Source organism: Xylocopa sonorina, chromosome 3, assembly GCF_050948175.1.
Source record: "Xylocopa sonorina isolate GNS202 chromosome 3, iyXylSono1_principal, whole genome shotgun sequence".
In the NCBI taxonomy this organism is placed as follows: Eukaryota; Metazoa; Arthropoda; class Insecta; order Hymenoptera; family Apidae; genus Xylocopa; species Xylocopa sonorina.
The window spans coordinates 16105820-16132629 of NC_135195.1; the positions used below are offsets into that span (position 1 = coordinate 16105820).

A 26810-nucleotide genomic window follows, 5' to 3' on the forward strand; every position below is an offset into this window, starting at 1 on the left:
CAAAGGAAGGAGAGCTTCTGGTAAAATGTACGATCGAAACGAATCGTTTTTTCTCCTGAAGGAGCACTGAGGAAATAACTCGTAAGAAAGGAAACTTTTAATTTAACATCGTATGGTAGATTGGATATTAATGAGAATATTCAACCCCCTCTATTTGACTGCTTTTATAGTACGTATAGTAGAACTAAAAATACCAGTTGCTTTTAAAAATAGAGATGGATCTGATGGGCGTCATTGTGATATTCAGTCGACCACATTGTGGTAAAAGAGATGTTAAGTACGTGTAAAAAGAATCGAACAGTTTGCTGTTTCTCATTCGTAACGATAAATCCTATATAATAGCACACATTTTTGTCAAAATAGAAACCTCAAAGCTTGCCCGCATCGCGTTTCCAATCGGCTCTGAAAATCACAATCCGCTTAAGGGCTTTGCACTGCAACGGGACCAAGCTGTAACGAGTCCTCCGTCGCAGACGGAACGATACCTTAAATTCCCGTATAACGGTTCCATTCTGAATCTTTTCCAACTGGTGCGAAACGCGAGAAAAAAGTCGGGGAAAGAGAAAACAGCGACCAGAAAAAGGAGTTTGGAACTTCGTCGTGAGACGACGATGCGTCTTTACATGTTTGTACAGAGCGTTTCAGTATGCAAACCTTACGGAGACCTCTTTTCTTCATACAAATGTGATTTTCGCTGTTCAGGCTCATCTGCAATTCTACGTAAGATATATGACTATTTTATGAGACCCGGTCAAAGTGATGTGAAAAAAGAAGATATTTGCAACGTTGGAACTTTGTAAAATGCGATCTCGAAAGCAAACAAATTCCCCGCGACATTTCATTGGTTTATAATTTTAAAAAGGTAATTCATATTTGCGCGATATCATGGAATATTTGGTACACGTTACTCGAATGAATAATGAAAGACCATGCAGTTTAAAAAATCGGCAAACATCGTTTGTCGACGCGACGAAGCTCGTAAACAATTTTAAACAAAATCAATTCGTTGGGGATTATAAATGAATAGCGAAGCTTTGCCCGTTTGTGAAACTCTTCTCAGTTAATTTATCGGGAATATATTTCAACGACGCGCAATTTTTCCGTTCGCGTTTTTATTTTCTCACTAATACAACTTTTCTTCGATTTCCTTTTTACTATTTACATTGCTCGCATTGCGCACGTGCTAGCCGTCGATGCATCTCTCATTTCCTAGCTTCCTCTTGCACGCGTGAAAGTAGTATACGCGTACGTATTGTAGACACGTGCCAGTGAAACAGCTCGACGTACAATGACACAGCCGTTTCAATTCCGCTGAGCTAATACCTTGCCTTTGAGCCTATTGAAATCAACGCCATAGAGTAAATGTATGACGAGGCGACTTTAAGTGGGTTGTCCAAGCAGGTGGCCTATTTAGATCGAACGATTCTACAGTAAAACTGCATTTATTGGAACGACATTTCAATGAATGCTTGATTAACTTTTGTCGGATTCCTCGTACGTAGTCTGTTCTCGATTGTTGGTCTAGTACGAGGAAACTATAAGCGAACGTAGAGAAATTGTACGTAAAAAGGATTTAAATTGCATTGTGCCCGATGAAAATTAAACAACAGTCGCTGTTCTCATCAAAGAGCAGTAACGAGTTGATTATTTAAATTCATTAATTGTTTTTTTTATACAGAATTCTCGTCCTCGTGGTATAAGTCTTCAGTACGCAATTTATCCCTCGCTTACGTCTGTAGAATTTTTTTTCTCCATTCCGTCCAAGTCTAACGTCGCTGGCTTCGAAATTAATTAATTCGAGGTATCGTTAGGCTTGCGTAACGGCGATGTATTTTCAATTTAGAACCCGAACTGAGAATCCTTATACCGCTCATGCACTTTAAACAACGTCCTAATTGGTTATCATATCGAACGGAACACTACTATTCCGCTTCTACATAATTTACTTGAAATGAATATTAACGTTACTGGTTTTTTAACGACTTAACTATAGCGAGTACAAGTGAGAATGGACTATACAAAAGGTGTTATTTGATACAGTGTTACCAGGTCCTGAAGGAAGCCTGTACGAAATTGAAAGGCCAGCTACAGCCGAGCGGTAAACCGTTCACTCCTGTGATCACTCACGTGTTGAATCCAAAATCAATTACGATGGGTCAACTGTACGGCGAGTACGACCTGAACACACGCGAATGGTAAGTGAAGAGGCCCTAACCGCGTGGTATGGTATCGAATCCTAGAGCTTTGCTTGATACCCGTACGCTGGCTTCGGGTCTCTCAGGACTTACGACGCGATCCGTATTTGCATCGAGTATTTGCATCGGAAATGCGTTCTCACTGGAAATGGTATTCGCAAATTCTTCGAACAATTTTCATTTTCGATGCCAGTTTAAACGTACTTCGGAGAACTCTATGAAGCGTTTGAAAAATGTACACAGGCGCCTGATGGAAACGGCGATACGCGCGCAACCGTAATGCGGGATCAGAGTTGCATACGAAATATAACTCGGTTTTAACATGAAACAATTCTTGCCGCGATATTTTCACCGGCTTGTTTGAATACGAGTAATTTCGAGGTGGACCCGTGTTCGTCTGCTGTTTGTTCAGCGAAACATCCGAGCTACGTGATTCGCGCGCATAGACGACGCTGTCGCGATTTAAAATTGCTTTCCCACGGAAACATTCCAACCCTGCGACATAACTGGGCGAAGAACACGCGCTAGACATTTTTCATACGAGTATAATACCAACTACTCGGCTAATTCATACGTTTTTTATCGATTTATTCAGTGCACCTTTAGTTCAACAGACGCAAAGTTTACGTTTATAGGTACTATAATATAAAAAAATGAAAATTATCGCGTTACGGTGGTAGCGTTGGGCACGAACCGCCGTCGAATCGAACCATCAGGCTCGAGCAAATACGCGCGAGACCTAGATTAATAACTCCTTAATCACTCAATAATTGGCTTCGTTTCTTTTAAGGACCGACGGAATTTTCTCGACACTGCTCAGAGCTGGAATAGCCGTGAGCGATTTGAACAAACGATGGTACATATTCGATGGGCCGGTCGACGCTTTATGGATCGAAAATATGAATACAGTATTGGACGACAATAAGAAACTCTGTTTGACGTCTGGCGAAATAATGAAAATTTTGCCTACGATGACGATGATGTTCGAAGTGGCTGACCTAAGGGTAGCGTCGCCAGCCACTGTCTCCAGGTAATTTACTTAGTAAACAGCTGAACAATTGCTACCATTTTAAAAATTAAACAGCTCCAACGCTACGCGCATGTAGCTTTAAAAAATATTTTCGAAGTTCCACGTTGGCCGAGTTCCATTAATTACTTTCCACGGCGAAGAATACGGGACGCGGCTATTATTCGAAGCCGACCACGAAGCGGAGGAATCGATCATCGTTTGATCCGCATCAATCATCGTTCGTTGAAAACGGACAAAAAAAAAATGCGAGACAAAATAGGGTGTCCATCGTAATAAACGATTATTATGATACAGCATGTATAACCATCGACTTTAAAGTTTGACAAAAGTGTAGTTGTAGATAACATAAACGCGTATATCAGGCTTGTACGATGATGCGACCAAGAAATGCTTGTCATTACGCTACCACATTATTTCGTTGTTATCCCTCAGATGCGGCATGGTGTACATGGAACCGGAAGGGCTGGGTCTCGAACCGCTAATCAATTGCTGGATAAAACGGTTACCCAAAGTAAGCTCGTTGCGCACAAGCAAAGATCTTGACGAAGAACAACAATTTAACGAACAGATCGAGCGCAGTTTGATTTACCTGCTAAGCTGAACGCGTTCGATCGCGTGATTGCAGAATATGCACGACCACGTTGAGAGAATATCCGAACTGACGGGACACTTTTTACTACCGGGCTTGAAGGTTTTGCGTAGCAATTTACGAGAAATCGTCAGCACCGTCGACTGTGGAATGGTGCACTCTTACATCAATCTGATGAACTTTCGGATCGGGCCCATGGCTGGACGGGATGGAAAACCACCGCCGAGTGTCGCGTTCCAAAATCTTATTCGTAAGAATTTCATCTAACTCAGTTGGATACAAATTTATGCGCAAACGTTTGTAAAAAGCACTTTTTTACACGTTACACTGTGCTACATGTTCATTAAAAGGAAGTGCGTGGAGGTAAAGTGATAAATATTTAAACGCCGCATTATGTCGCGTCAGTCGTAGAGTGTACTACTGTGTACGACGTAAATAATGCTAAACTACTGTAGACACTACTCACTCGATTGTAACAAGGTATACCAAATCATACTTTTGTAAACGGTTAGTGCTTTAAGTATTTTTTTATGCATGTTTTTTCGTTAATTGATCATATCAGCCGAGAATCTTAATCTACGGAAGACCTTAAACGGAAATTGAAGCGAACATAATGAGAAACGCTCAAAGCCATAACGGCTAAGTCAGCGTTACGTAAAACGCAAACGCTGCTTCAAAGTAAATATTAATAGCCGCGAAATGCCTGCAGCCCTGAAAAAGACAAGCGGCATGTTTGTATACACGGTGCAGACACGCTTTCGCTTAACCCTTGCATTTATTCCACGCACGTCGCATTACCCTACCACTTATCTCCCACGAAAGAGTTCAAATACCGCGACGTTGCTTTTAATCGCAAATCAAATTTCATGGTTTCAGCCAACTGTACGACTTAATCTTCGCCTACAACGAGGACTCCAATTTCCCCCTATTCTCTCCTTTGTGAATTTGCTTTTTCGCAGCAAAATTGTTTCTCGACAAGGATGAACGCATTCGCCCTGAAACGCACCGAAATTGAAATTCATAACAAGCACGGTATTAATTTCAGCCGATCTGCTATCGCCTTGGGCAGCTTTTGCAGTAGTGTGGAGTTTAGGGGCAAGCAGCGATTATAACGGCCGATGCGTATTCAGCGAGTGGATCAGAAATGTTCAACACGATAACCAGCATCAATTGCCGTTCCCGGAGGACGGTTTGGTATTCGATTACAGGTAATCTCTGTCGTGCGAACTTTCCGTTTTCCATCTTCAAATCGAACTCTCTGTCGTAGACTGCACGACGGTGGTTTCACCGATCTGATCGATGGACAGGAGCCAATCCCACCGAAATGGCACAAATGGCTGGACGACGTTTCGCCTATCACCATCACGCCGGAAATGAAATACGCAGGTATAGGAAGCTGGCTGTTTCGATTGGAGTTAGCTAAGACAAACATGTCCCGTCTTCGAATTAATTGGATCGGCAGAAGTATGAAAACTGTTAACGGGGTGCTCAGACGGTACCAAGGGTTGGCTAGATTCAATCCGTTTACCATCATACTTATAGAAACTAATTAGACCGTCGCGACGTAGCGTGATTCTCGCGGCGAATAAGTTACGAGTTGTTCAGAAGTTGATTTTAGATCTGTTGAACTTAGAGCTACCACGGTAAATCCTAAGGAACGGGAGAGGCGGTCCTCGAAACTCTTCCTTGCGCGCTGCCTGAAAAAGATCTTAAAAAATTTGATAACTTTGGTAATTATTTCAGACATAGAAGTACCGACGATGGACAGCGAAAGAAGCGCGGCCCTAATTGGGTATCTGTTGATCAACGAATCGAACCCTCTCTGCATCGGTCCTACCGGTAGCGGGAAGACTTTAACCGTCAGCGCGAAACTGTCGAAGAACATGCCTAAAAAATTCATTTGCGATTTCATCACTTTCTCCGCGAGAACCACTGCGAATCAGACCCAGGTAAAGAAGACCGATTTTAAATTGGGAACGTTACGCGATCTTTAACACGTTCAAATACCGTGGAACAATCCTTGTTGCTCTGAAAAGGATTTGATCGACGAGAAATTGAGCAAAAGACGCAGAGACGTTTACGGACCGCCCCTGTTGCGGAAACAGGTTTTTTTCGTCGACGATTTGAACATGCCTGCCCTCGATACGTACGGTGCTCAGCCTCCTATCGAATTGATTCGCCAGTTCATGGATTTTCAAGGTAGTTCGATAAGGATTTCATTCACTTAATGCGACTTCGAATATTTCCTATGGAAATGTGACAAGTATCGTCAAAAACGTCGATAATATTTGGTCAATATCGAAAAACGTTACGTATGTAATTGGTAGCAAATACATTTTTGGATAAGTTAGATTAGGTTTGCATGTTAAACGCTTGAGAAAGGTGAGCTTTAAGCGTGATCGAGCGACGTGGCAGGCTAAGAAAAGAAACGGGGAATATTTCAGGATGGTACGACCGGAAAGAGATCGGCTCGTTCAGACGGATCGAGGACGTGAATTTTGTCGGCGCGATGGGACCGCCTGGCGGCGGCAGAAATCCAATAACGGCCAGATTGTTGCGACATTTCCATTTCATCGCATTCCCGGAAATGGAGGACGACGCCAAGGTAATTCACGAACGGTGCCCTCGACTTGTTTGCCAATCACGCCGTCTCTGCTCGTTAGCGATGATTAGACGACGGGTGTAATGACAGAAAAAATAAACACGGAATAATTTATCTTCGTCTGGCTCGACCGTGTCAAAACTTCACGCTCGCCCCGTGCGAGCAGCTTCCGACTTCGATCCATCGGATCCGGTGTCTCCATCCATATTTTAACGCTTACATTTTAGATTCGTACGTTCCAGTGAACGATGTACCAGACTCGATCGACTTTTCTGATTGACACGGATTATAAATAGATTGGAAATTATATTTTAATACTCTTAGCAACGCGAAATTTGTTAGTTCCGTAGCAAATTTAATCTGTGTTATTGCATTGCATTATATTTTGGAAAAATTATACGTTCGTGGAAAAGAATAATATTTCATCCTACGTCAGCACAAAATTTTAATTAACGTCCGCTTTTTGTAATTCAATAATCACGTCGCAAATTAAAAAGCAACGGACGTATACATAAACATATTTACTCCAAAGTTAAACAGTAAAACAAATATAAATCGTTCTATGGCCGACGTTATTTTCAATTTTTTCGAGTCGATGTTTTTTCATGGAATCGAACTTAAGAGTTGGTCGGCAATAAAACGATGTCGGTAAAAGTTACTATAAATTTTACTATTTTTTTTTACATCGCCCGTAAAATTCTACGCGCTAGCGTTTCGCGTACAGTGAAAATAAATGCGGATTAGGATAGAATTTGTTCGAATAACGTTTTAATTCGATGAAGTATTTAAACTTTCGTCCGAGTTTTACAATCGAACTGAGAAATATTAAAAAATATAAATTTTGCATCCTTTATTTCTCTGTTTAATTTGACGTTACACGAAAATGTGAACGGTATCAATTTTCGCGAGAGAAGCTTTCATAACGCGACGGTTTTTAATTGCGGCAATTTATCAGGAAATATCTACTTGATATAATACAGCTTGTTATTCAGAATATTGTCCGATTCATATACCGCTCGTTAATTTAAACAAAACGATTACGTCGCACCTTCCATCGTAGTTACGTATACCCTTCAGTTTATATTTTACCTTGAAATATCCTAACAAATCCCAATTGACACGTCAAATATCCGATCATCTTTTAAATAAAATTACCATAGTTTTTTTGCTGAAATTCAATGAGTACATCCAAGACAGTATAATAAATAAAGTTCCATATTTTTCGCAGAACCGTTTAGGAAATTAAACTGCCACACGCCATAGATTTCGACAGTGAACGCTATTTAGAAAAGCTAATTTTCGTCGTATAATAACGATTCGTTAAAAATAACAAGCGTTGCCTGGGTTTGCAATATTGGATGAACGTGGGTGCGCGCAAAATTAAAACGTAATTGGCTGGACTTAAAACACTGAATAACCGTATCGATCACAAGCTTCGCCATCTTGCGAAATACTCGCGTAAAAGGGAATGAAACTTTTTTTTTTTTGTTCAAAGAGTAGAAACAATCTTAAAAATCGATCAGTCAACCCGGCAACTAGCGACGGGTAAGTTCCATCGGCCGCATGGGTTCGTTTTCGTCGGCGTTCATCCGGTTTTATTCCATCGAGTCGTCGATCCACGCCCACGAGGAATAATTGGAGCTCGTGAAAGAGACGAAGTATCGGCTGTGCCTGCCTCTGTTTGCCGCAATTAGGCCTCGTAAATCGCGCGAACATCATCCATAATTTATCCTGATCACCTGCTTTGGCTAATAACGAGCAACCGTAATCGAACCGCCCCGCTCGGATCACTTTCTCCCTCCGCCTCTCTCGCGAGCTTTAAAGGGGTTTCCGACAAGGTCAAGCGGAGGGCGCGTTACCCTCTAACCTGGGGCTGTGTATTTCTGTCAAGTATGCAACCCCGTTCTCTTGAAAAATGTCCTCGTACGGGTACTCGAGGGCGTGTATGATTGATCGCGGGGTTGCTGCCGTCGATTTTCCACGGAGACGGGAAACCCGTGGCCGTTAGCAGCGTTCCGGATACTTTGCAGAACGTGGCCAGAAGTGTCAATCTCTTCGACAGATAATTATACAAATTTCATCTTATCCGATTGATATTTCGTTCGTTAACAATTTTCGAGTAAACGCGTGGATTTCGTAAATGTAATTAATCGGAAGCTTCGTCTGCTTTCATTGCTCGTGATCCCCACGTCGACTTCCAACCGGCTTTTCTACACGGTCGATGCCTGTCTAGTTTTTTTTTTCCTAAACGCACACTGATCCGCGCTCGATTTTCACGATGTGGAAGCAGCCGTGCATTTCCCAGGACTTGGCGTCCAGTTAATGTTTGCGTTGAACCGGGCGAAGGATTTTCAGAAAAATCGCATTGTTTCGTGTCGTTGATTGAATAAACGCATACAGCTTGGTCCAAGTGAAAAGTGAACAAATTTAAGGATATTAAATAATTCTAACGAACAGACGTATATTATAATATCTTCTTTCACTTTGTAGAGACACATCTTCGGAACGATCCTGAATTCCTGGCTATCCGCGACGCCACACTTTGGACACATGCTAGAGGCCTTTGTCGACACTACGTTGAGCTTGTTCACCACGATTTGCAAGGAGTTGCTTCCAACGCCGCACAAGTCCCATTACACTTTCAATTTACGCGACCTTAGTAAAGTATTCCAAGGGATGCTCATGATGAATCCGAAGAAAATCGAGGTTTGTAAACCGTTTTACATTTAAGCTACGAAACGTGTCACATTCGAGAAAGATGTCTCTCTGTTTAGCTTCTCGACAAATTACTGTTACTCTGGTACCACGAGAATGTACGAGTGTTCAGCGATCGTTTGGTCAACGACATAGACCGGAACTGGTTCGACAGTCTCTTACGAGATATGATGAGCGAACGATTCGAGTGCGACCCCAACCAAGTTATAGGCGAGGCGATGTTATTTTTTGGCGATTTCACCGGGACCACCAAGGAGTACATACAAATAACCGATATGAGAAAAGCACGTATTTATTATTCTCCGTAATAATTAAATAAGATAAAAAAACTCGAAAAGAATTTTCCAATTTTATGTCCGGTACCACTGTCCGTCTTGTGGTGCTCTTTAAAAATTCAGTTTCATCCTCTCACAGAAGAGTAACAATCTTAAGCGCGTCAGGACAAAATATGATCTCTCCTAGTTTATGTCGGTGCATTTACGGTATTGCTTCATGAATATCTGCCCAGATGGAGAACGTATTGGAAGAGTTTCTGGAGGACTACAACGCTTCGACAACGACTCCCATGAAACTGGTACTGTTCCAAGACGCGATAGATCATATCTGCAGGATCAATCGAATTCTACGACAGCCTCGAGGAAACGCTTTGTTACTGGGGATGGGAGGATCAGGTGGTGTAGAAAAAGCGCGACAGTCGCGTCCGTGAACCTCCTCCTCATCGCTCTTCTCGACCCGCCTGGCTTCGCAGACGCGATAAGTTTTCGGCTATATCTTCGTGTGATGAATGAACCAGTTTACGATGGCGGGAATTATCGCAACAGTGAATCAACTGCAACGCTATAAAAATAGCGATGAGAAGAGTAAAAAGAACCGAACGTTTCTCGTTTCTCCCGTTACTTGATCCAGCTGTGGCAATTTGTTGCGCAATGTTTCCTATACTTCGCAATTTTCGTATTCATAAATGGTTCTCGGCAAACCTCCGAGCGCTTAGCTTTCGCCAATTTTTATTCAATTGCGCGCGACCATTAATCACAATCGAATTTCTATTTCTCCGCAGGGCGACAGAGTTTGACGAGGCTCGCTTCGCACATGCAAGACTACAACTGTTTTCAAATAGAACTCAGCAGTGCCTACACACCCAGCGATTGGCGCGATGACATCAAAAATTCGATGATGAGAGCCGGTGTACAGAACCAGTTTATGGTCTTCCTATTCTCTGACACACAGGTACAGTCGCTGATCGAATCTTTCGGTTAATTATTTTCATTTCCATTTTACTGCAAAACATCGTCGACATTCAAGCCAACCGGAATCCTATCTTTCATTGAGATCGAGCTCGCAAACAGATAATTCTCTATTATTCATTTCTGTGAGTAACAGAATGAAAAGTCAAATACAGGACGTTCAGAGTGGCGGAAGAACTTTGAAGCTCACCATTCGTAATTGCTCACTTCCTACTTCGCCCCTATGACGCCTTATGCTTTAATACACCCACATACTCGAGGAGAGATATTCTTATCCCTCTGTTTTTTCTCTCCTCCCAGTGACAGCGGATTTCTATCCTCCGTCTACGCGCAAATGTACAAGTTGAATTTTACAAATACACGTTGCATCGCTTAATCGGTGGAAAATTCGAATGGTGCTTCTCAGAAAAGCAAAAGAACAAGACCGCGCCCTTAAATTCTCCAGCGACTCGTGCGATACGACACGATGGCGTTGGCCGTGAAACATCAACGAAATTCCACGAGACTCCTTCGCCCTCTGTATTCCAGATAAAGGACGATTCCATGCTGGAGGACCTGAACAGCGTCCTAAACAACGGCGACGTGCCTAACATATACAAGGTGGACGAAATGGAAAGGATTTATCACTCGATGCGTGGACACGTACAAGAAGCCGGGCTGCAGATAAATAGAAGCAACCTTTTCTCCGCCTACGTGAAGACCGTTCGTAACAACTTACACGTCGTTATCACTATGAGGTACAGTTGTTTCGCTAATGGAACGTCATTGAATCCCATCGTTCCTAATGACGTTCATAACACTCCCGTTGATTTCGCCGAAATTAAAGACACCAGTAGGACAGCGATGTCCAATGAAAGAATCCAGGGCACACGTGTTTAAGCGGAGGTGTACCCGTGGGTTCGATTATGGCGGAAGTTGAGGCGCGTATAACGCCTGGAATGCACTTTCTCTGAAACTTGGTTGCATACAAAATTCAAACGCCGAACGTTACATTAATTTTGACAGTCATTTTACGATTAAATGAGTTTTTCTGCGTTAGAAATATTTATCGTTTGAAAATCATATTTTACAATAATTTTGTAAGTTAAAAGTTCGACGGTTCGAATTTTTTTAGAGAGAAAAATTGTATCGATAACATTTCGAGGAATTGTATTCAGTGCGACCACAGAATGGAACAGGTTTTTCTCGGTAACAGCGCAGCGTCAAACGTAAGAACAGTTATTGAAAAGTACACAGACGCGAATCAGATTTCGATTTAAACGAGGGGAAGGTAGAAATTTGTTACGCGCGAGGATAGTTGTTTCACCTTTGAAGTGTAACAGGAAAGCAACATCCATAATAATGTTTCCGCAACGTTTACATCCAGAGATTGAAGCTCTGATAACTCAAAATACTCTGCACAAACGTTTCGCAAGGAGAACGCGTACACCCGTTGTGTTTGCCGAACGCCAGATCCGAAACTGAAAATCTGCCTATTGTTACTGTTCGAGTACCATGCCATTGTACTTGTTTACGCGCCAACGAGGCAGAACTACATTCCTACGAATCTCGCGTTCTCGATGAGAACGCGAAACAAAACAGGGCAACATTGACGCCACCAATTTTGAATTTCCGCGCAAGCACATGATTTGCGATGATTTATCACGGTCATTCCCGATGGAAAACGTAAATTAAGCCTAGGAATGGTGATTTATAACGTGTCACGAGATGATAGCGTCCATCCGTCGCTTGTTCTAGTCTGACAAACGAGCTGGTCCGCGCTACGGTCACATTTTCCTCGTTTCTCAGTGGGACTCGCCTTAATCTGTACATATACCACGTATACTTCGATTCCTTTTACAGTTCCAGTTAATTCTACCCGAATATTCATTTATTTTTTTTTTTATTCTCCCGTTCATTTCACCGAGTGTCTATTTAACTTGATTATATCTGTTCGCAGTCCAATTGGCGAGACGTTTCGTGCCCGTATCAGACAATTCCCAGCCTTGGTAAACTGCTGCACGATCGATTGGTTTTGCCCGTGGCCAGAAGCGGCGCTTCAGGTTCATGACTTAATCTACGCCGATTACTAATCTTGTTTAGGATAAATGGGATCGCATGAACTTAACGCAGACGTGTCTATTCTATGTGAAACGGCTCGTATGAAACGTGCAGAGGCGATAGGATTCCGTACGCCCTAGTGGACTTACATAAATGTAGGACGCGGAGGGTAGATGCCCAATAACGATAGGACAGCTGAGGATGCTATCTCCTCTCAAAGTTCACTAGAGTCTACACGGTATCCTGACAAATAGTTAATAAGAGCTATGACATTTTTTCTATCGATGTTTGTGGCATTTTATACGTTCGAACGTTCTCGAGAAAAGCGGCGCGTAAACATACTCAAGACGTAAGAACTTCGTGATCTTGCTCTTTCATCGACGGCTGTACACTTGCTTTGAATGGATACATTTGATTGGAGGCGTGAAAGATTGAAAGGGCGGCTTGTTACTTTCAGAGTGTCGCGATGCAGTTCCTCACCGACATCAAAGACGAGTCCATTACCGAGGATGTACTGAAGTCGATCGTCAGAATGTGCCAATATATGCACTCAAGCGTGATCGAGGCGAGCGATCTGTTTTTCAAGGTGAGATGGCACTGTGTATGAAACCAATTGCACGCTTACGGTTGTTTGCAATACTGCGATTGGCGCCGCTGATAACCTTTTGCCTTGTACGCTCTTTAATATATGAATATAGCTCCTACTATTGCTGCAGACGGTGCATCTTAAATAGGGCGTATCTGTCTATGTAGAAATTGCACACTCGAGTGATTCCTATGTATATTTTGATTGATCCCTAGGGAAAATTGGAAAGGTTGATTCTGGAAGCTGAAATAATACGGAAACGATGAAAACAGAATTGCGTTCGAAGCCTCGTTCTCGAGAAAATTGGAAGCGGATGCGTTAGCGATGAGAGGCCATTTCTGTGCGACACCTGATGAACGCGAAGTCATTATTCACGTAAACGGAGCTCTAAACGCAATTCTCTTCTTTTTGTTACTGAATTTTGCTTTATTTCAGCTCTCAGAATCAGCTTCATTGGCTGTAGCTTTATGCCGAGCGTACTTGAAAATTTACCGTAAACGCTGCACACACGTTCTGGAATTATTTTCTAATTTTCATTAATCAATGTCCAGTAGGTACTCATTTCGTACACTTAAAATAATTAATTTCTGTGCAATACTAAACCACGACTGATTCAACCTGATTAATTACGCGAAATTGAATATCCCGCAAGAAACATAAGGATTCTTAAACAGAGCTACATCAAAACTCGCCACAGAATTGTTCGTTGTAACAAGAATACGCGTTGTTAATGAAGGGAAACTTTACCACATTTTAATATTTCAACTTTTAAATATACGTAACTTCCTTTGTACGCGTTTGCCCGAGTAATTATTATACTTTCTTTTCTTCTGTTACCAATTCAGTTGTTTCATTGTCAGAATACTTCCGTGAAAAGCACTCGACACAAAGGGAACGAAAAGAACTCTAAGGTAGAAATAGAAATTGATTCTTTCTTCTTAATTCCCTTGATTAAACAACTGTGCTCATTGACTCTACAAATTAGCAACGTAACGATGGTTCACTAAGCTCTATTCTGAGCAGAATATTCTACCATCCCCACCCTTACGAGTCTATACAGAATTTGAATCAAATTTCCAGCCCCGCATATCATAGTCCTATAATTAATCATCATCCGCGTTGGTTGGCGTACGCTAATGGTTCGTTAAGTTCACTTAACTCGAGTTTTCAACCTTCCATAAGCGAGAAACAAAGAAGTATCGATTTTACGTTTACACAGAGTGCGGAAAATGATTTTAAACTGAAAATCGATCACCAAAGAAGTATCAAGTTAGATTGTTAAGCAACTCGCAGGATTACTAAGTAACGAGATAAAGAGAAGTCTATTGGATAATCTAATAACTGTCTTATAATTGGATATCCGTGGAGACACGATACGAACAAACCGTGTTCCAAAAAGATCGACGAAATTTTATAACTCACTCTATTTGTTCCTATTATGCGACGTTTGAAAAGTAAAAAAATTTCGTTTCGCAGGAACTGAATCGTCACAATTACGTTACACCCACGTCGTACCTCGAACTATTATCTGGTTATGGTAGCCTTCTGAATAACAAGAAAATCGAGTTAGAGTCGGCCGCAGATCGTCTCTCCACAGGTTTGTAACAGTTAAATTGCTATAAGTCTAGTAAATAATGAACAACAGTTTGAAAGGAGGACACGTGTCAAAATATCGAAGAGAAATGGTCGGATTTTTGCGTTACACCCTATATGGAAAGCAATTTAGAATCTCCAAACTTTCTCGTCCATCTCGTTCCAGGATCGTTCACGCGAGGACCACCGAAAGCACCCTTTCAAATCAAACGTGGATCGATTCGCTCTTAAAAACCCGAAGGTGACCCCGAAATTTAAGAGCTTTCGACTTTAAAATTCGCCTCGAACCACTCGAAAACATGTTCGCTCGTACGAGCTAAATTATAATATCGAGCGTGGTCGACATTCGGATCGCTTTTGTCCGCGAATGGGAGCCCGTTTCGAAAGGGTTGTTAAGGCACCGCGATAAACGAGCCTTACCCTCGTTAGCTAACGAACTCGTGACTGGAATGTAACGTTATTAAAAACTGTAAAGTACGACTAATTGCGATCGAATATGAATATAGACACTTAACTGCGCTCGAAGGCAATTTTACGGATTGAAAATCCTACGTTTCAGCAATTTTTTTAGTTACTCTCCCTTCTGTTACTCTTCGAAGATGACTCTTAAGAATAGGGGTACTGCAAATTGGGAAGTTTATGATTTTTAGATTAGAGAGCGATACAATCTGGCAGAAGCAATAAATTAAAAAGTATTTTACGACAAAGAATAGCCATAAAGAATAAAAGAAAAATGACGGTGGTTAAAGTACAGTCGCCTGGGGTCAAAGGTAAAAGACCAGAGTTGGTAATTGCGGAGACAATAAATTAAGCAAAGCCCGTCTGACGGTGGCTCGTAATACGTGTCGACTTGGAGCTATTGATTTCTTCCACGCCAGGGCCATAAATGTTGGCCGCGCGTGCAGAAATAGAGACATCTGCCAAATTGATTAGTACGGTTCCAGCAGACGAAAATTAATCGTTGATGGACGTAAACTACGAGAACGGTTATTTATACCCCGGCTTTGATTAACGCGATAAACGAATTCGCCGCTCGTAATTCGCCTCCTCTGTCAGCTTATGCGACACTTCTTTTACTTTTCACACGTCTGAGATACCGTTACGATCCTTTTACAGGATTGGACAAGCTTGCTAGCGCGGAAGTAGAAGTGAAACACATGCAACAGTTACTGGCGGACATGAAACCAAAGTTGGAGAGGGCAGCGGAGGCGACAGCTAAAATGATCGAAAGAATCAGGCTTGATACCGTAAGTGATGTCAACGAATCGTTGATTTAAAATTCTAAAATATTATGGAACGAATCGAGCAGTTTTTTTTTTCGACTCTGTTCGACTTGTGACGTGTTACGATCTGAAAATCCAATTATCGATAACAGATCGAAGCGGAAAGAACGAAGGCACAGGCGGAGGAGCAAGAAGCAATGGCAGAGAGGATGAAGGTGGAAAATCAGATGATCAGGGACGAAGCGGAAGCAGATTTGAGTGAGTTCTTGCAATTCTTCGATTACTCGTACACGATGCATTCCATCGTATAGAGGGTGACTCTAAAAATCAACGACTTTGTCGATTCGTTTGATCATCAACGTGCTCGATTAAAAAATCGAAAGATTTCATTGGCGTTTGAGGCAATTGGTTTTGGTCAGCGACTGGTCGGCGACGAGCCACGAGAGTCACTATAAGAGCAACTGCAACCCTGTGCAATGTTCGCAGAGACGTAGTTACGCGTGGCGTAATTATCGATCAACGCGTTACTGTTCATGGACCACTTAACGATCCAATCGATATTCCATTTGCCGCAGGTCTAGCGCGACCAATGTTGATTGCTGCCGAGAAGAGTCTGAAGGCTCTGAATAGGAACGACATTACCGAAGTGAAGGCGATGAAACGGCCACCAGTCGGGGTGCTTCTGGTTATCGAAGCCATCTGTATAATAAATAACGTGAAACCGGTGAAGGTCTGTGTGATTCATAGCTAAATATTAGCCATTATGTACTTGTGCAGTACCAACATAATGATGCTTAAAGCGTCTGAATTTCTACCTTCTGTTATAAAAAACGTAAAAACGAATAAAAGGATAAAAAAGAGGGAATCGATAAGTAACGCGGCATAATTTCATGTTCACTTTGTTTCGTAGGTGGACACCGGGAAATTCGGTGGAGAAACGAAGCTGGATTATTGGGGACCTGGTAGCCTGATGCTCGCGGATCCAGGCCACTTTTTGTACACGATGGAGAATTACGATAAAGAGAATCTCACCGAGGAAATGATTAAGAAGCTGAAGGTTTACATTGAAAACCCAGATTTCCAACCGGCAAAGGTTTAAATCCGTTATCTAACTTTTTATTGGTAGGATTAAACGATTTCTCGTGCCATTTACGTGAATACCTACAACGTCGCTGGAAAAGTTTTACTTCTTTGGTTACCATTTAACAAGAAATCGACTCTCGAACTCGCATTAACAAATTACGCAAAGATACGTAACAAAATTTGTCGAAACACACGTCATATAAAAATTGTATCCCCTATACAAGATGAGGGTCGACCCTTTCCTTCCTCCTTTCTTCAATCGACGTCAAAAGTAAATGAGAAAGATGACTCCTTCTCGTTCAATTATTGGAAACGAAGTGTACCAGGAATCTTATTTTTAACCGGTATACTTATATAATTCCACGGAACAGAAACTGATCAGACTTGTTAATTCTATACCTCGATTCTTGAGTGATTCTTCTAGCAAATTGTACGGCGTCACGATGAGTAAAGTGTGTCATTTTACGACGCAAGAAGTATTCTATCTATAGAAAACAATTTCGTAAAAAAGCACCGACGATAAAGGGCAACTCCCAAAAGGCAAATGAAATTTTACAGAAACTGATGCTTAACGAAACGAATTTTCTAACTCTCGATCGTCGTCTCGTCTTAGTAATGTCATTTTCAAGTGCGAACAAACGTTTTGTATAAAGAAACGAACGTTCCGAATCAATCCTTCCGTTGAAGAAATCGCGAGAAAACAATATCGAAAGGAATATAAAGCCAACACCCTGTATGTACCAAATCGATGCAACGAGTTCATTTTACTTGCCCGCGTTATATCATTAGTCTATCAATCATTCCCGCGGCAAGAAACTATCACGAGCAGACATAACGCGGTAGAATTCCAGAAAAATCCACCACTGTAACAGATCCATTTTCCTTCATTAATCATGGAAGTGTACGTCGACGGATCAATTTTGAACCGCTAAAAACAATCTCTTTCGCAAACCGTTTGTCCGTTTTCAAGTGAAAGAAGAATATTAATATCGATCGACAATTTATCGTTTCGTTTCAATTGTTCGATATGATAAAAAAATCAACAGTTTCCTAGATCGTTTAATTGGAAATCGATCGAATGACAGTTGACATGAATAAAACGTGGAACTGCTACTTGAACGGGGGCTGGAAAATCCAATAAATCATTTCACTGGATCGTGATTCGAGCCTGAAATATCTCGTTAAATTTAATAAACCCCTTCCTCCACGCAGAAATAAATCTCTTCGCCCACGTATCTGATAATAGCATGTATCTAATAATAGCAATCAATAAGCGAAGGAGTAGATGAATGTACTAGTTACGATCGTAGTAAGGTTGCGACAATCGTCGATTTCGGGTGCCAAATGATTTTTTAATCTAATCTAGTTATTCCTCTGCACGGTGACGATCGCGGTTACACCCGAACCTCGTAGCGATCAATTTACCTTCGATTCACGTGAAAAATTGTTCCCTTTTCAGATCGAATACGTCTCAAAGGCTTGTTACTCGCTGTGCCTGTGGGTGCACGCGATGTACAACTACTACTTCGTGAATTTGAAAGTGAAACCGAAGATGGAGGCATTAGCGAAGGCCGAGGAGGCTTTGGAGGAGACGGAGAGAACGTTGCAGGCGGCTGTGCAACGGCTGAGGGAGGTGGAGGCTGGCGTCGAGCAGTTGCGTAGGAATCTGCTGAAGGAAGAGGAGAAGAAGGCGGAACTCGAAAGGGAAAAGCAGCTTTGCGAGGATCGAATGGGAAGAGCTGTCAGGTTGATCGACGGCCTTGCCGGGGAGCAGATACGATGGACCTCCACGGTGGCTGAACTGAAAACTTCCTTGAAAAACGCTGTCGGCGATATCCTCCTCGCTTCCGGTACAATTACGTGGTTCGCGTTTCGGATCTGAAATAGGCCGCCTCGCCGATCGGAATATCAATGATATTGTCGAGCGTCGGCTGGCTTCCCCCCTGACTTATCGATGTTTCCTTCACTTCGAGATACGGGGATGGTTTACTTGTAGTACACGCGGCTCTATGTATTGTATAATAAGCCTTGAATGAGATCGATACTTTTTCTAGCCGCAATTATGTCAATTTAGTTAGGTCGATGGTACGTACCTTCTACAATCTTTACAATCTGATGTATTCGTTTGATGCAGGTGCAATAGCCTATTTGACACCCTTCACGGACGCATATCGAGAAACGCTGTTAAATTCCTGGATGAAAGTGTTAGGAGAAGGTGTGCCACATACGGCTGGCAGCAATCCCGTGTCCACTCTGGGCGACCAGGTGGAAATACGAAAATGGCAAATCGAGGGTTTACCCAGGGACATGCTGTCCGTCGAGAACGCCGTCCTGGCGATGCACTCGAAGCGGTGGCCACTTTTTATCGACCCCCAAGCGCAAGCGAACAAGTGGATACGGTCGCTGGTAAGCACCGTGGATTCGTTTCTTGTCACACGGAGAGTGAGACATGGAAATCGGCGTGTCTCACATCTGTTACTCTCGTATGAATTTTTCATACATAGGAAGCGCGGAAGAAAATGGAGGATTGATAAAAATGTTCACCTCTGCACTTCTACATTCATTAGTAACTCTACTCTCTTTCTTAATTAAATGAACTTATTCAGATTCCGTTATATACCATACTGCATGTAATCTCGTCACGTGTAATCCTCTCGTCGCTAAAATTAACCCAGGAGATTACACTGGAAAGCCTTTCACGTATTACATCGTGGTGGTCCCGCAATTGATGGACATTGTAACCGTGTTCCTGACAACGTGTCAGACTTCTGGCAAAGTTACGTGAACTAACAATCCTAAAGAAACCTTTAACATCGCTCAGGGCTCCGTAGCGTGATTAAACTTACATTCATTACGCGCGAACTCCTACGATACTAATGTGCTTCTTTATGCCCATAAATCCGTAGCTTTATTCAAATTTGTTAAACACGTTTATCACATTTTTTCGACCCTGTCGAGTATTGCGCTTGATTCCTTATACTTTTAACGGGATTACAGTACAAGGGAGCCGGTATATCCGTTGCAAAAATGACGGACAAAGAACTGCTCCGCGTGCTCGAGTCCTGTGTCCGGTTCGGAAGGGCTTGTCTCATCGAAAACATCGGCCTCGAATTGGAAGCTGGCTTGGATCCAATACTATTGAGATCGCTGTTCGAGCATGGCGGTCAATGGTGCGTCAAAGTCGGAGAAAACATCGTCCCGTACAACAATGATTTCCGGCTGTTCCTCACTACCAGACTCTCAAATCCCCATTACACACCGGAAGTGTGCGTGAAGATATTGCTAGTCAACTTTGCGCTCACCGCCACGTGAGTACCTTCTTATATATAATTAGCACGATTATTATCATCGGAGAGGAATTAGTAAACGACGAAAATTCTAAAAGTGGGTTGGAGGATCAAGTGCTGTCACTGGTCACCATTCAAGAACGACCAGACCTCGAGCAAGCGAGGAACGCTCTGATTATATTAAACGCAGAAATGAGACGAGAACTACTAGAAATAGAAGACAGAATTTTATACCGGCTATCAGTGTCGGAGGGGTCCGCTGTAGACGACATGGATCTCATTCTCACTCTGGAGGCGTCCAAAGTTAAAAGTGAGGAAATCAAGGTGCGCCTAGCAAACGAAACTTGGACGAAATACCCGGAGATTTCTCGATGCATCCGATTACTTTACAAACACCTCGTGCACTGAACTGGCCAATCTAGAAACTAACAACTTCGTTAATTTAATTAAGTTTCTCTCCCCCTCGTATCTCGCGAATCTATTTCAAATGAAAGAGTCACGGGTACAAAAATAGCTGACCGCCGCTAAGACGTACCCTTCCCCAACCTTCTTATCCTCCATTTTTCAAAAAGGAGAGAGTTTATCACTAAGTACGTCGAGGTAACGAGACCTACCTATGTTTGCCCTCCCGTTCGCTTCTCTTCCACGCGAATCACCGTTAAGAACCAGCACGCCTCAACGATCAAACGGCTCGACGTTCTTTGATCGCTAATACACGAGTTTCGTACTTGTAACACAGGTAAAAATGAAGGAAGCTGAGATCACCCAAGCGGACATCGACGTAACCAGGTCGCTGTACATCCCTGTAGCGATCCGCGGCCGGATTCTATTCTTCTGCCTCTCCGATCTCCAGTACATTGACACGATGTATCAGTACTCGCTCGAGTGGTTCGTCGAGATCTTCAACAATAGCATACTGGCGACGGAAAAGAGCGGTTAGTACGGAACTCCTCCCCTCTCGTTAACCACCGTCACCGCTCCGATGTGCTTTAAAGCCTGGTAAACGCGATCGTTAATTCTACGCCCTCTAAAGTGGAAGAGCTCGCACAGCTTTTCCAATTAATTAAAAATTCTCGACAAATTCTGTATCATCCCGCGGACGTTTTAGCTTCAGATTTTGTAGTTGCAGCGGACATTGAGAGGGATTCGTCATAGAAATTTTTTTTTATCCGGATACGATCAACGTTATAATTGTCCTTAAATGGGATTTCGAGTAACGTTTTCATTGATTCGGAGAAACTAGCTGCCAGGAGCTGGTTACGTTAATCAGATTATAACGATGTTAATTTCCAGCCGAAATCGAGCAACGCGTGGAGAACATCAACCACAAATTCATGTTCTCGCTGTTCTCGAACGTCTGTCGTAGCCTGTTCGAGAAACACAAGTTGCATTTCGCGTTCCTTGTCTGCGCACGGATCCGCATGAACGATAAATTAATCGACGCAGCGGAGTGGATGCATCTTTTATCGGGTCCCGAGCCAATAGAAGTAAGGTTCACAATGCGTCTAATGAATCGTTCTTCTAGAAAAGAATCTCAATTTAATTTTACGTTATCCCGTATCTTGTAATCACTATTCTCGACAGAACTCGTTTTCCCTATTATCCGTTATTCGCACTGCGAAACTCGTCGAACGCGTTCGTTAATATTGCACAACGGTTAATGTTGATCCTTTCTCGTAATAGGAAAGATCGAATCCAGCACCGGAATGGATCACCCCGCGTTGCTGGAAAGAAATTCAGGCTCTGGAGAATTTGCCAAAGTTCGAGAAGTTCGTCGAGTCGTTCGAGCAGTCCGTGGCCCAATTTAAAAACGTGTTCGATGCTCAAGAGGCGCATCTGTGAGTGCTATTCAACCTGCCATTCTCTCCTCTCGCGCTAATCGATTCACGCGGAATGTATAACATCGCCTCAACGTCGCGAATGTACCAGTTACGATCTCTCATACTTTAAAAGTGAATTAAATAGAAGATAGATAAAGAGCGAACGCAGATTGATTAGTTGCAAAGTAGAATGAAAAATCGTCATTGCACCTGTTTTCTATTTCTTGTTCAGAGCTAAATACCCGGAGCCGTGGCAATCGAGGCTGGACGAGTTCCAGAAGATACTGATACTGAGGTGTCTAAGGCCCGACAAGGTGACCAACGCGATGCAACTCTACTTGGCCAAGCATCTAGGCCAGGAGTTCGTCGAGCCTCAAACCACCGAGCTGTCGGCGATTTACGGCGAGTCCTCGCCGACTACGCCCATCGTCTTCGTTCTGTCCACCGGCACAGACCCTGCCGCCGAACTGTACAAGTTCGCGGACAGGTTGAAGATGGCCACGAAATTGCACGCAATCTCGCTCGGGCAGGGACAGGGGCCTCGAGCCGAGGCTATGTTGAAGCTATCGGCCGAACACGGCTACTGGTGTTTCTTCCAGGTACGAACGACGGCTCTTCTAGCCGTTCCTCGCTATTTCTCGCCAGGACGAGGCTATCCGAGGAAAGTTATGGGAGCGACACGATTCATACGCAGTTATGGAGTTCTCCAATACGGAGTTCTCCAATTGCGCTCGACAGCTGTAAACATATTCACGTGACGCGGGATCGCGACACTCGATGCATGCGTCAAATTTGAGACGAACGATGTAATTTTACAGAAAATTTGAGCGAGATCTGGATTCACCCCTGGGAACCGCGTCCATTACTCTTTTTCACACCCTATACATATGTAACGGGGTAGGAAGGACCGGTGGGGAAATGATTTATCGCGTGTTGGGGTGATACGACTGCTTGATAGCTAAACAGAGATACGGAGGAACGTGTTTCGACTAAAACGGCGAATGATAGAAGAAACTGGACGTGGAATTCCTTGGTGCCTATTTCTCAGCTTAATCGAATGGCATTCTCTTAATATTGTTAGAATTTTTGCGTGTAGTTTAGAATGACTCTAATTCATTTGTTTAGGTTCTCTTAGAAGATTAATTTAGAGTAGAAATTAGAGATGATAGCATGGCTCTTCAGTTTGAAATATCTTCTCGAAATCTAATTCATATCGTAGATTGGTCTCAATTTACATTTTATCCATTATTCGATGAATCGTTGCACCATTCGCTGGATGATTCTGATGGATCTCCAGAGAAATGAAACTAGTGGACGTAATGGAGAATGTTATTAACTTTTTTTTGACGATGAATACACTGCAAACGAAAGGTAACTCTGTCGGGAATAGTTGATTAGAGAACAATGATAGAGAAAAAAAAGAAATAATAATAATGTAATAGGAGAAAAAAATTGGACACGAGCTGCAGTCTGTTTCCTCGTGTTGCAGCGCAATTTGTTCTCGTGATCACATATACAGGTGAAATTGGTTCTGTCGGAAAAAATTGCTCGTCATAAATTCATTTGTCGCGACAAGGGGAACACTGGCTATTCTTCATTGATGATAATATTAATGGGCTTCGCGAATCATTGATTTTTACTCTGATGGGTTACTTTATACATACAGATATATGGGAACTTTTTAACAATTTTTCTGATAGCTAGAAAATGATTTTTTCGAAGCAGAAGATGGCTGGCGCGATAGTTGGATTATGGAATAAATTAGTTACTTAATTTAGTAAACGCGAGTAGCAAAGATGTACAGGAAAACACGTTCACAGAACTGCCACCTGTCACCAAGCTGGATGCCGGAATTGGATTCTCTAGTCGAGGCACTGACGCGAGCCAAGAACCACCGCGACTTCCGTTTATGGCTGACCTCCGCGCCGTCGCCGGACTTTCCAGTCAGCATTCTCCAAAACAGCAGTAAAATGACGATCGAACCACCAAGGGGAATAAAGGTGGATGAATTTGAACAAAAGTACAACTCTAAGAAAAATTCCATACCTATGAATCTCTGGCTTAAACAAAAATTCTCAAGCGATACAAGTTCTTTCTTGCATTTCTGGGACGCGCGCTTGAAAGAACATCGTTTGGGTTAGAAAGACAGGCTACAAGAGTTATAAATGTTCAAACCCCGAGTCTATCCGATTGTCGTGTACTGCTTGACGCTTCCAGGCGTAAGCTGTGTCCACAACGAACAAAATCACATCGTTCCAGCCAGCGCAGAAGCTGGGTAACTTTGCCAGAGGTGAAACGACTTTCAAAGTTCGTGTACAGAGTTGAAAATTGACCGAGGACACGGCTCGCGCTTGGTCGCGGTATCTGGTGTAAAAGAACGTCATGCTTCTCCCTCTTCTTTTCCCTTAGGCAAATATGTTTCGCGCCTACCTAGCACAAGTGACGGAGATGCAAACATTCCTGGAATCTGGCCACCCGAAAGTCCACCACTTCAAGTGGATGACGTTCGCCTTATGCCTCTTTCATTCGGTGCTATTGGAACGGAGGAAATTCGCCGCTTTGGGATTCAATATACCGTACGAATTCACCGACGGAGATCTGAGGATATGCATATCCCAGCTGCACATGTTCCTTTTGGAATACGACGTGGTACCTTTCAAGGTAAAAAGTGTGGAAAATCTCTGATAGAAATTGAACGATACCTTTGCGCTGAGACCAGAAATGTTTTTGCGAGGACATCCATAAAACCTTTACTTATCCTGTTCGCAGGTGCTGATATACACGGCTGGGCACATAAATTACGGCGGTCGAATAACGGACGACTGGGATCGTCGATGCGTACTGACCATCCTGCACGATTATTACAGCCCCCAAATTCTATCTCCATCGTACAAATTCGATGAAAACGGACACTATGTCCAAGTACACTCTTATTAAGCTAACTAATCATTCCTCTGCTTCTCGCGTGTCTCATCGACCACGCTTTGTTTTCCTCTGTGCGATTCAGTTACCGGACACTGCAACGTTCGACGACTACATCGAGTACATAAAAACGTTACCTTTGAACGACGACCCGTCTATCTTCGGGATGCATCCGAACGCGGACATCAGCTTCGCTCAAGCGGAGACGTACGCGTGTCTGAACACGTTGCTCGCCCTTCAGCCAAGAGAAGTCGGAGCAGCGGCTGCGAGCATCGAGGAGATCACCGCTCAATTGGCGGAGGACATGCTGTCGACGATACCCCCTACTTTTAATTTGACGAGGATCCAGCAAAAGTACACACGCTCCGAAGAAATGTTTCTTAATCATCCTAAACTATGATATTTTGTTGCGCGAAACACACACGATGGCCCATTAAGAAATTTCTTCATCGCGTTATTATATATTGTCAGAAAAATTCGCTTAGATTGTTAGTTATGAACTGCGCGATTAAACATTTCAGGTATCCGGTATTATACGAAGAGTCGTTTAACACCGTGCTGATTCAGGAAGCGATACGCTACAACGGTCTATTGAAGGTGGTAAAGTCAACGTTGGTGGATCTGTTGAAAGCGTTAAAAGGACTGGTTGTAATGTCCGAGCAATTGGAAACAGTGCTGAACAGTTTGTACACAAACAGAGTCCCGAAAGTTTGGCAAGACAAGGGTTACCCCTCCCTGAAACCACTCGGTAACTTAGTACACGAGAAATACCGACTATACGGAATAGTTAATAAGCAAACAAGTAAAGTACACTTATTAGTACATTATAACAGCACAGTCTACCGCCATTTGAAGTAAAAGTTTAGTTTCTGGTTAGAGCCGACTCGGAGTAAACGCTAAGAACTTTGAGAAATCGATTCATTTAATTAATATCTAATACAATACTGTCAGGTGCCTGGTTCCTGGATCTGAAAGATCGGATCAAGTTTCTAAATACCTGGGAGAGTCAAGGTATACCGGCAGCATTTTGGATTTCCGGTTTCTACTTCCCGCAAGCGTTCCTGACGGGCACGCTGCAAAATTTCGCGCGGAAATATATCGTCTCCATCGACACAATTGATTTCAGCTTTCAGGTAGCTATTTAATTAAACAATTTGCAATTTTCAATTTCACGAACATTTGAGAATGTAAAATATTCTCGTTATTAAATACATATAAATTCAACATTATAGGTATTACGTTCGAGGCCAGAGCACAGGCCACCAGATGGTTGCGTGATCTATGGTCTGTTTCTCGAAGGTTGTCGATGGGATGGAGATTACTTGAACGAGTCTCTGCCTAAGGAGCTATACACGAGTAAATACCTAAATCGATCTTTTTTAAAATCACGAACCGTTGGAATAAAATAGTGCCAAATAATTTCTCGATAATTTTCCGCAGATATGCCTCCGATTCTACTACTGCCGGAAGTAAATCACAAGGAGCCTAGTGGAATCTACACGTGTCCCGTGTACAAGACTGTTAATCGAGCTGGTGTGCTGAGCACGACTGGGCATTCGACGAATTTCGTATTACCGATGGAAATTCCCAGCCGACAACCTCAGTCGCACTGGATCAAAAGGGGTGTTGCTTTGATCTGCGCTCTAGATTATTAACAATACACCAGCGACTTTTCTATTTTCTTGCGTTATTCGTTTTAGTTCGAGATAACAACCCCGATAAGACAACATTGTAAAACTAATATATTGTATTTCGTTGTATATTTCCTTAATTTTATTGTAATTTATTGTATATTTCAGTAATTTTATTATAATTTATTGAATATTTTACTAGTTTCATTGTAATTTATTTTATATTTCCCACTTTAGAGGTAAGAGAGAG

General features: G+C 42.6%; 1 protein-coding gene across 1 annotated transcript; it reads left to right on the forward strand.

Moving 5' to 3' along the window:
- The first annotated feature begins 215 nt into the window (after nucleotides 1-215).
- Nucleotides 216-26636, forward strand: LOC143433507 (dynein axonemal heavy chain 1). The gene is made up of 39 exons (XM_076910847.1): nucleotides 216-277; nucleotides 2025-2195; nucleotides 2986-3225; nucleotides 3658-3736; nucleotides 3851-4064; nucleotides 4860-5022; nucleotides 5082-5200; nucleotides 5558-5763; nucleotides 5851-6013; nucleotides 6259-6419; nucleotides 8907-9122; nucleotides 9191-9419; nucleotides 9530-9549; nucleotides 9640-9802; nucleotides 10189-10358; nucleotides 10904-11112; nucleotides 12315-12417; nucleotides 12873-13001; nucleotides 14478-14598; nucleotides 15711-15841; nucleotides 15970-16075; nucleotides 16393-16547; nucleotides 16728-16910; nucleotides 18360-18750; nucleotides 19035-19306; nucleotides 19898-20208; nucleotides 20286-20511; nucleotides 20927-21122; nucleotides 21481-21674; nucleotides 21871-22025; nucleotides 22240-22606; nucleotides 23828-24007; nucleotides 24417-24668; nucleotides 24777-24929; nucleotides 25015-25283; nucleotides 25451-25677; nucleotides 25881-26062; nucleotides 26162-26285; nucleotides 26370-26636. The coding sequence occupies exons 1-39, from the start codon at nucleotides 216-218 to the stop codon at nucleotides 26582-26584; spliced, it is 7227 nt and encodes a 2408-aa protein (XP_076766962.1). The 3' UTR covers nucleotides 26585-26636.
- The last annotated feature ends 174 nt before the right edge of the window (nucleotides 26637-26810 follow it).

Bases quoted from the DNA above. Each gene is read 5' to 3' on its own strand.
- LOC143433507 (XM_076910847.1), top strand. From the start codon at position 216: ATGGATCTGATGGGCGTCATTGTGATATTCAGTCGACCACATTGTGGT. The intron at 12,418-12,872 runs GTTCATGACTTA...TGTTACTTTCAG, and splicing joins GGCCAGAAGCGGCGCTTCAG to AGTGTCGCGATGCAGTTCCT. The intron at 15,842-15,969 runs GTAAGTGATGTC...TATCGATAACAG, and splicing joins AAAGAATCAGGCTTGATACC to ATCGAAGCGGAAAGAACGAA.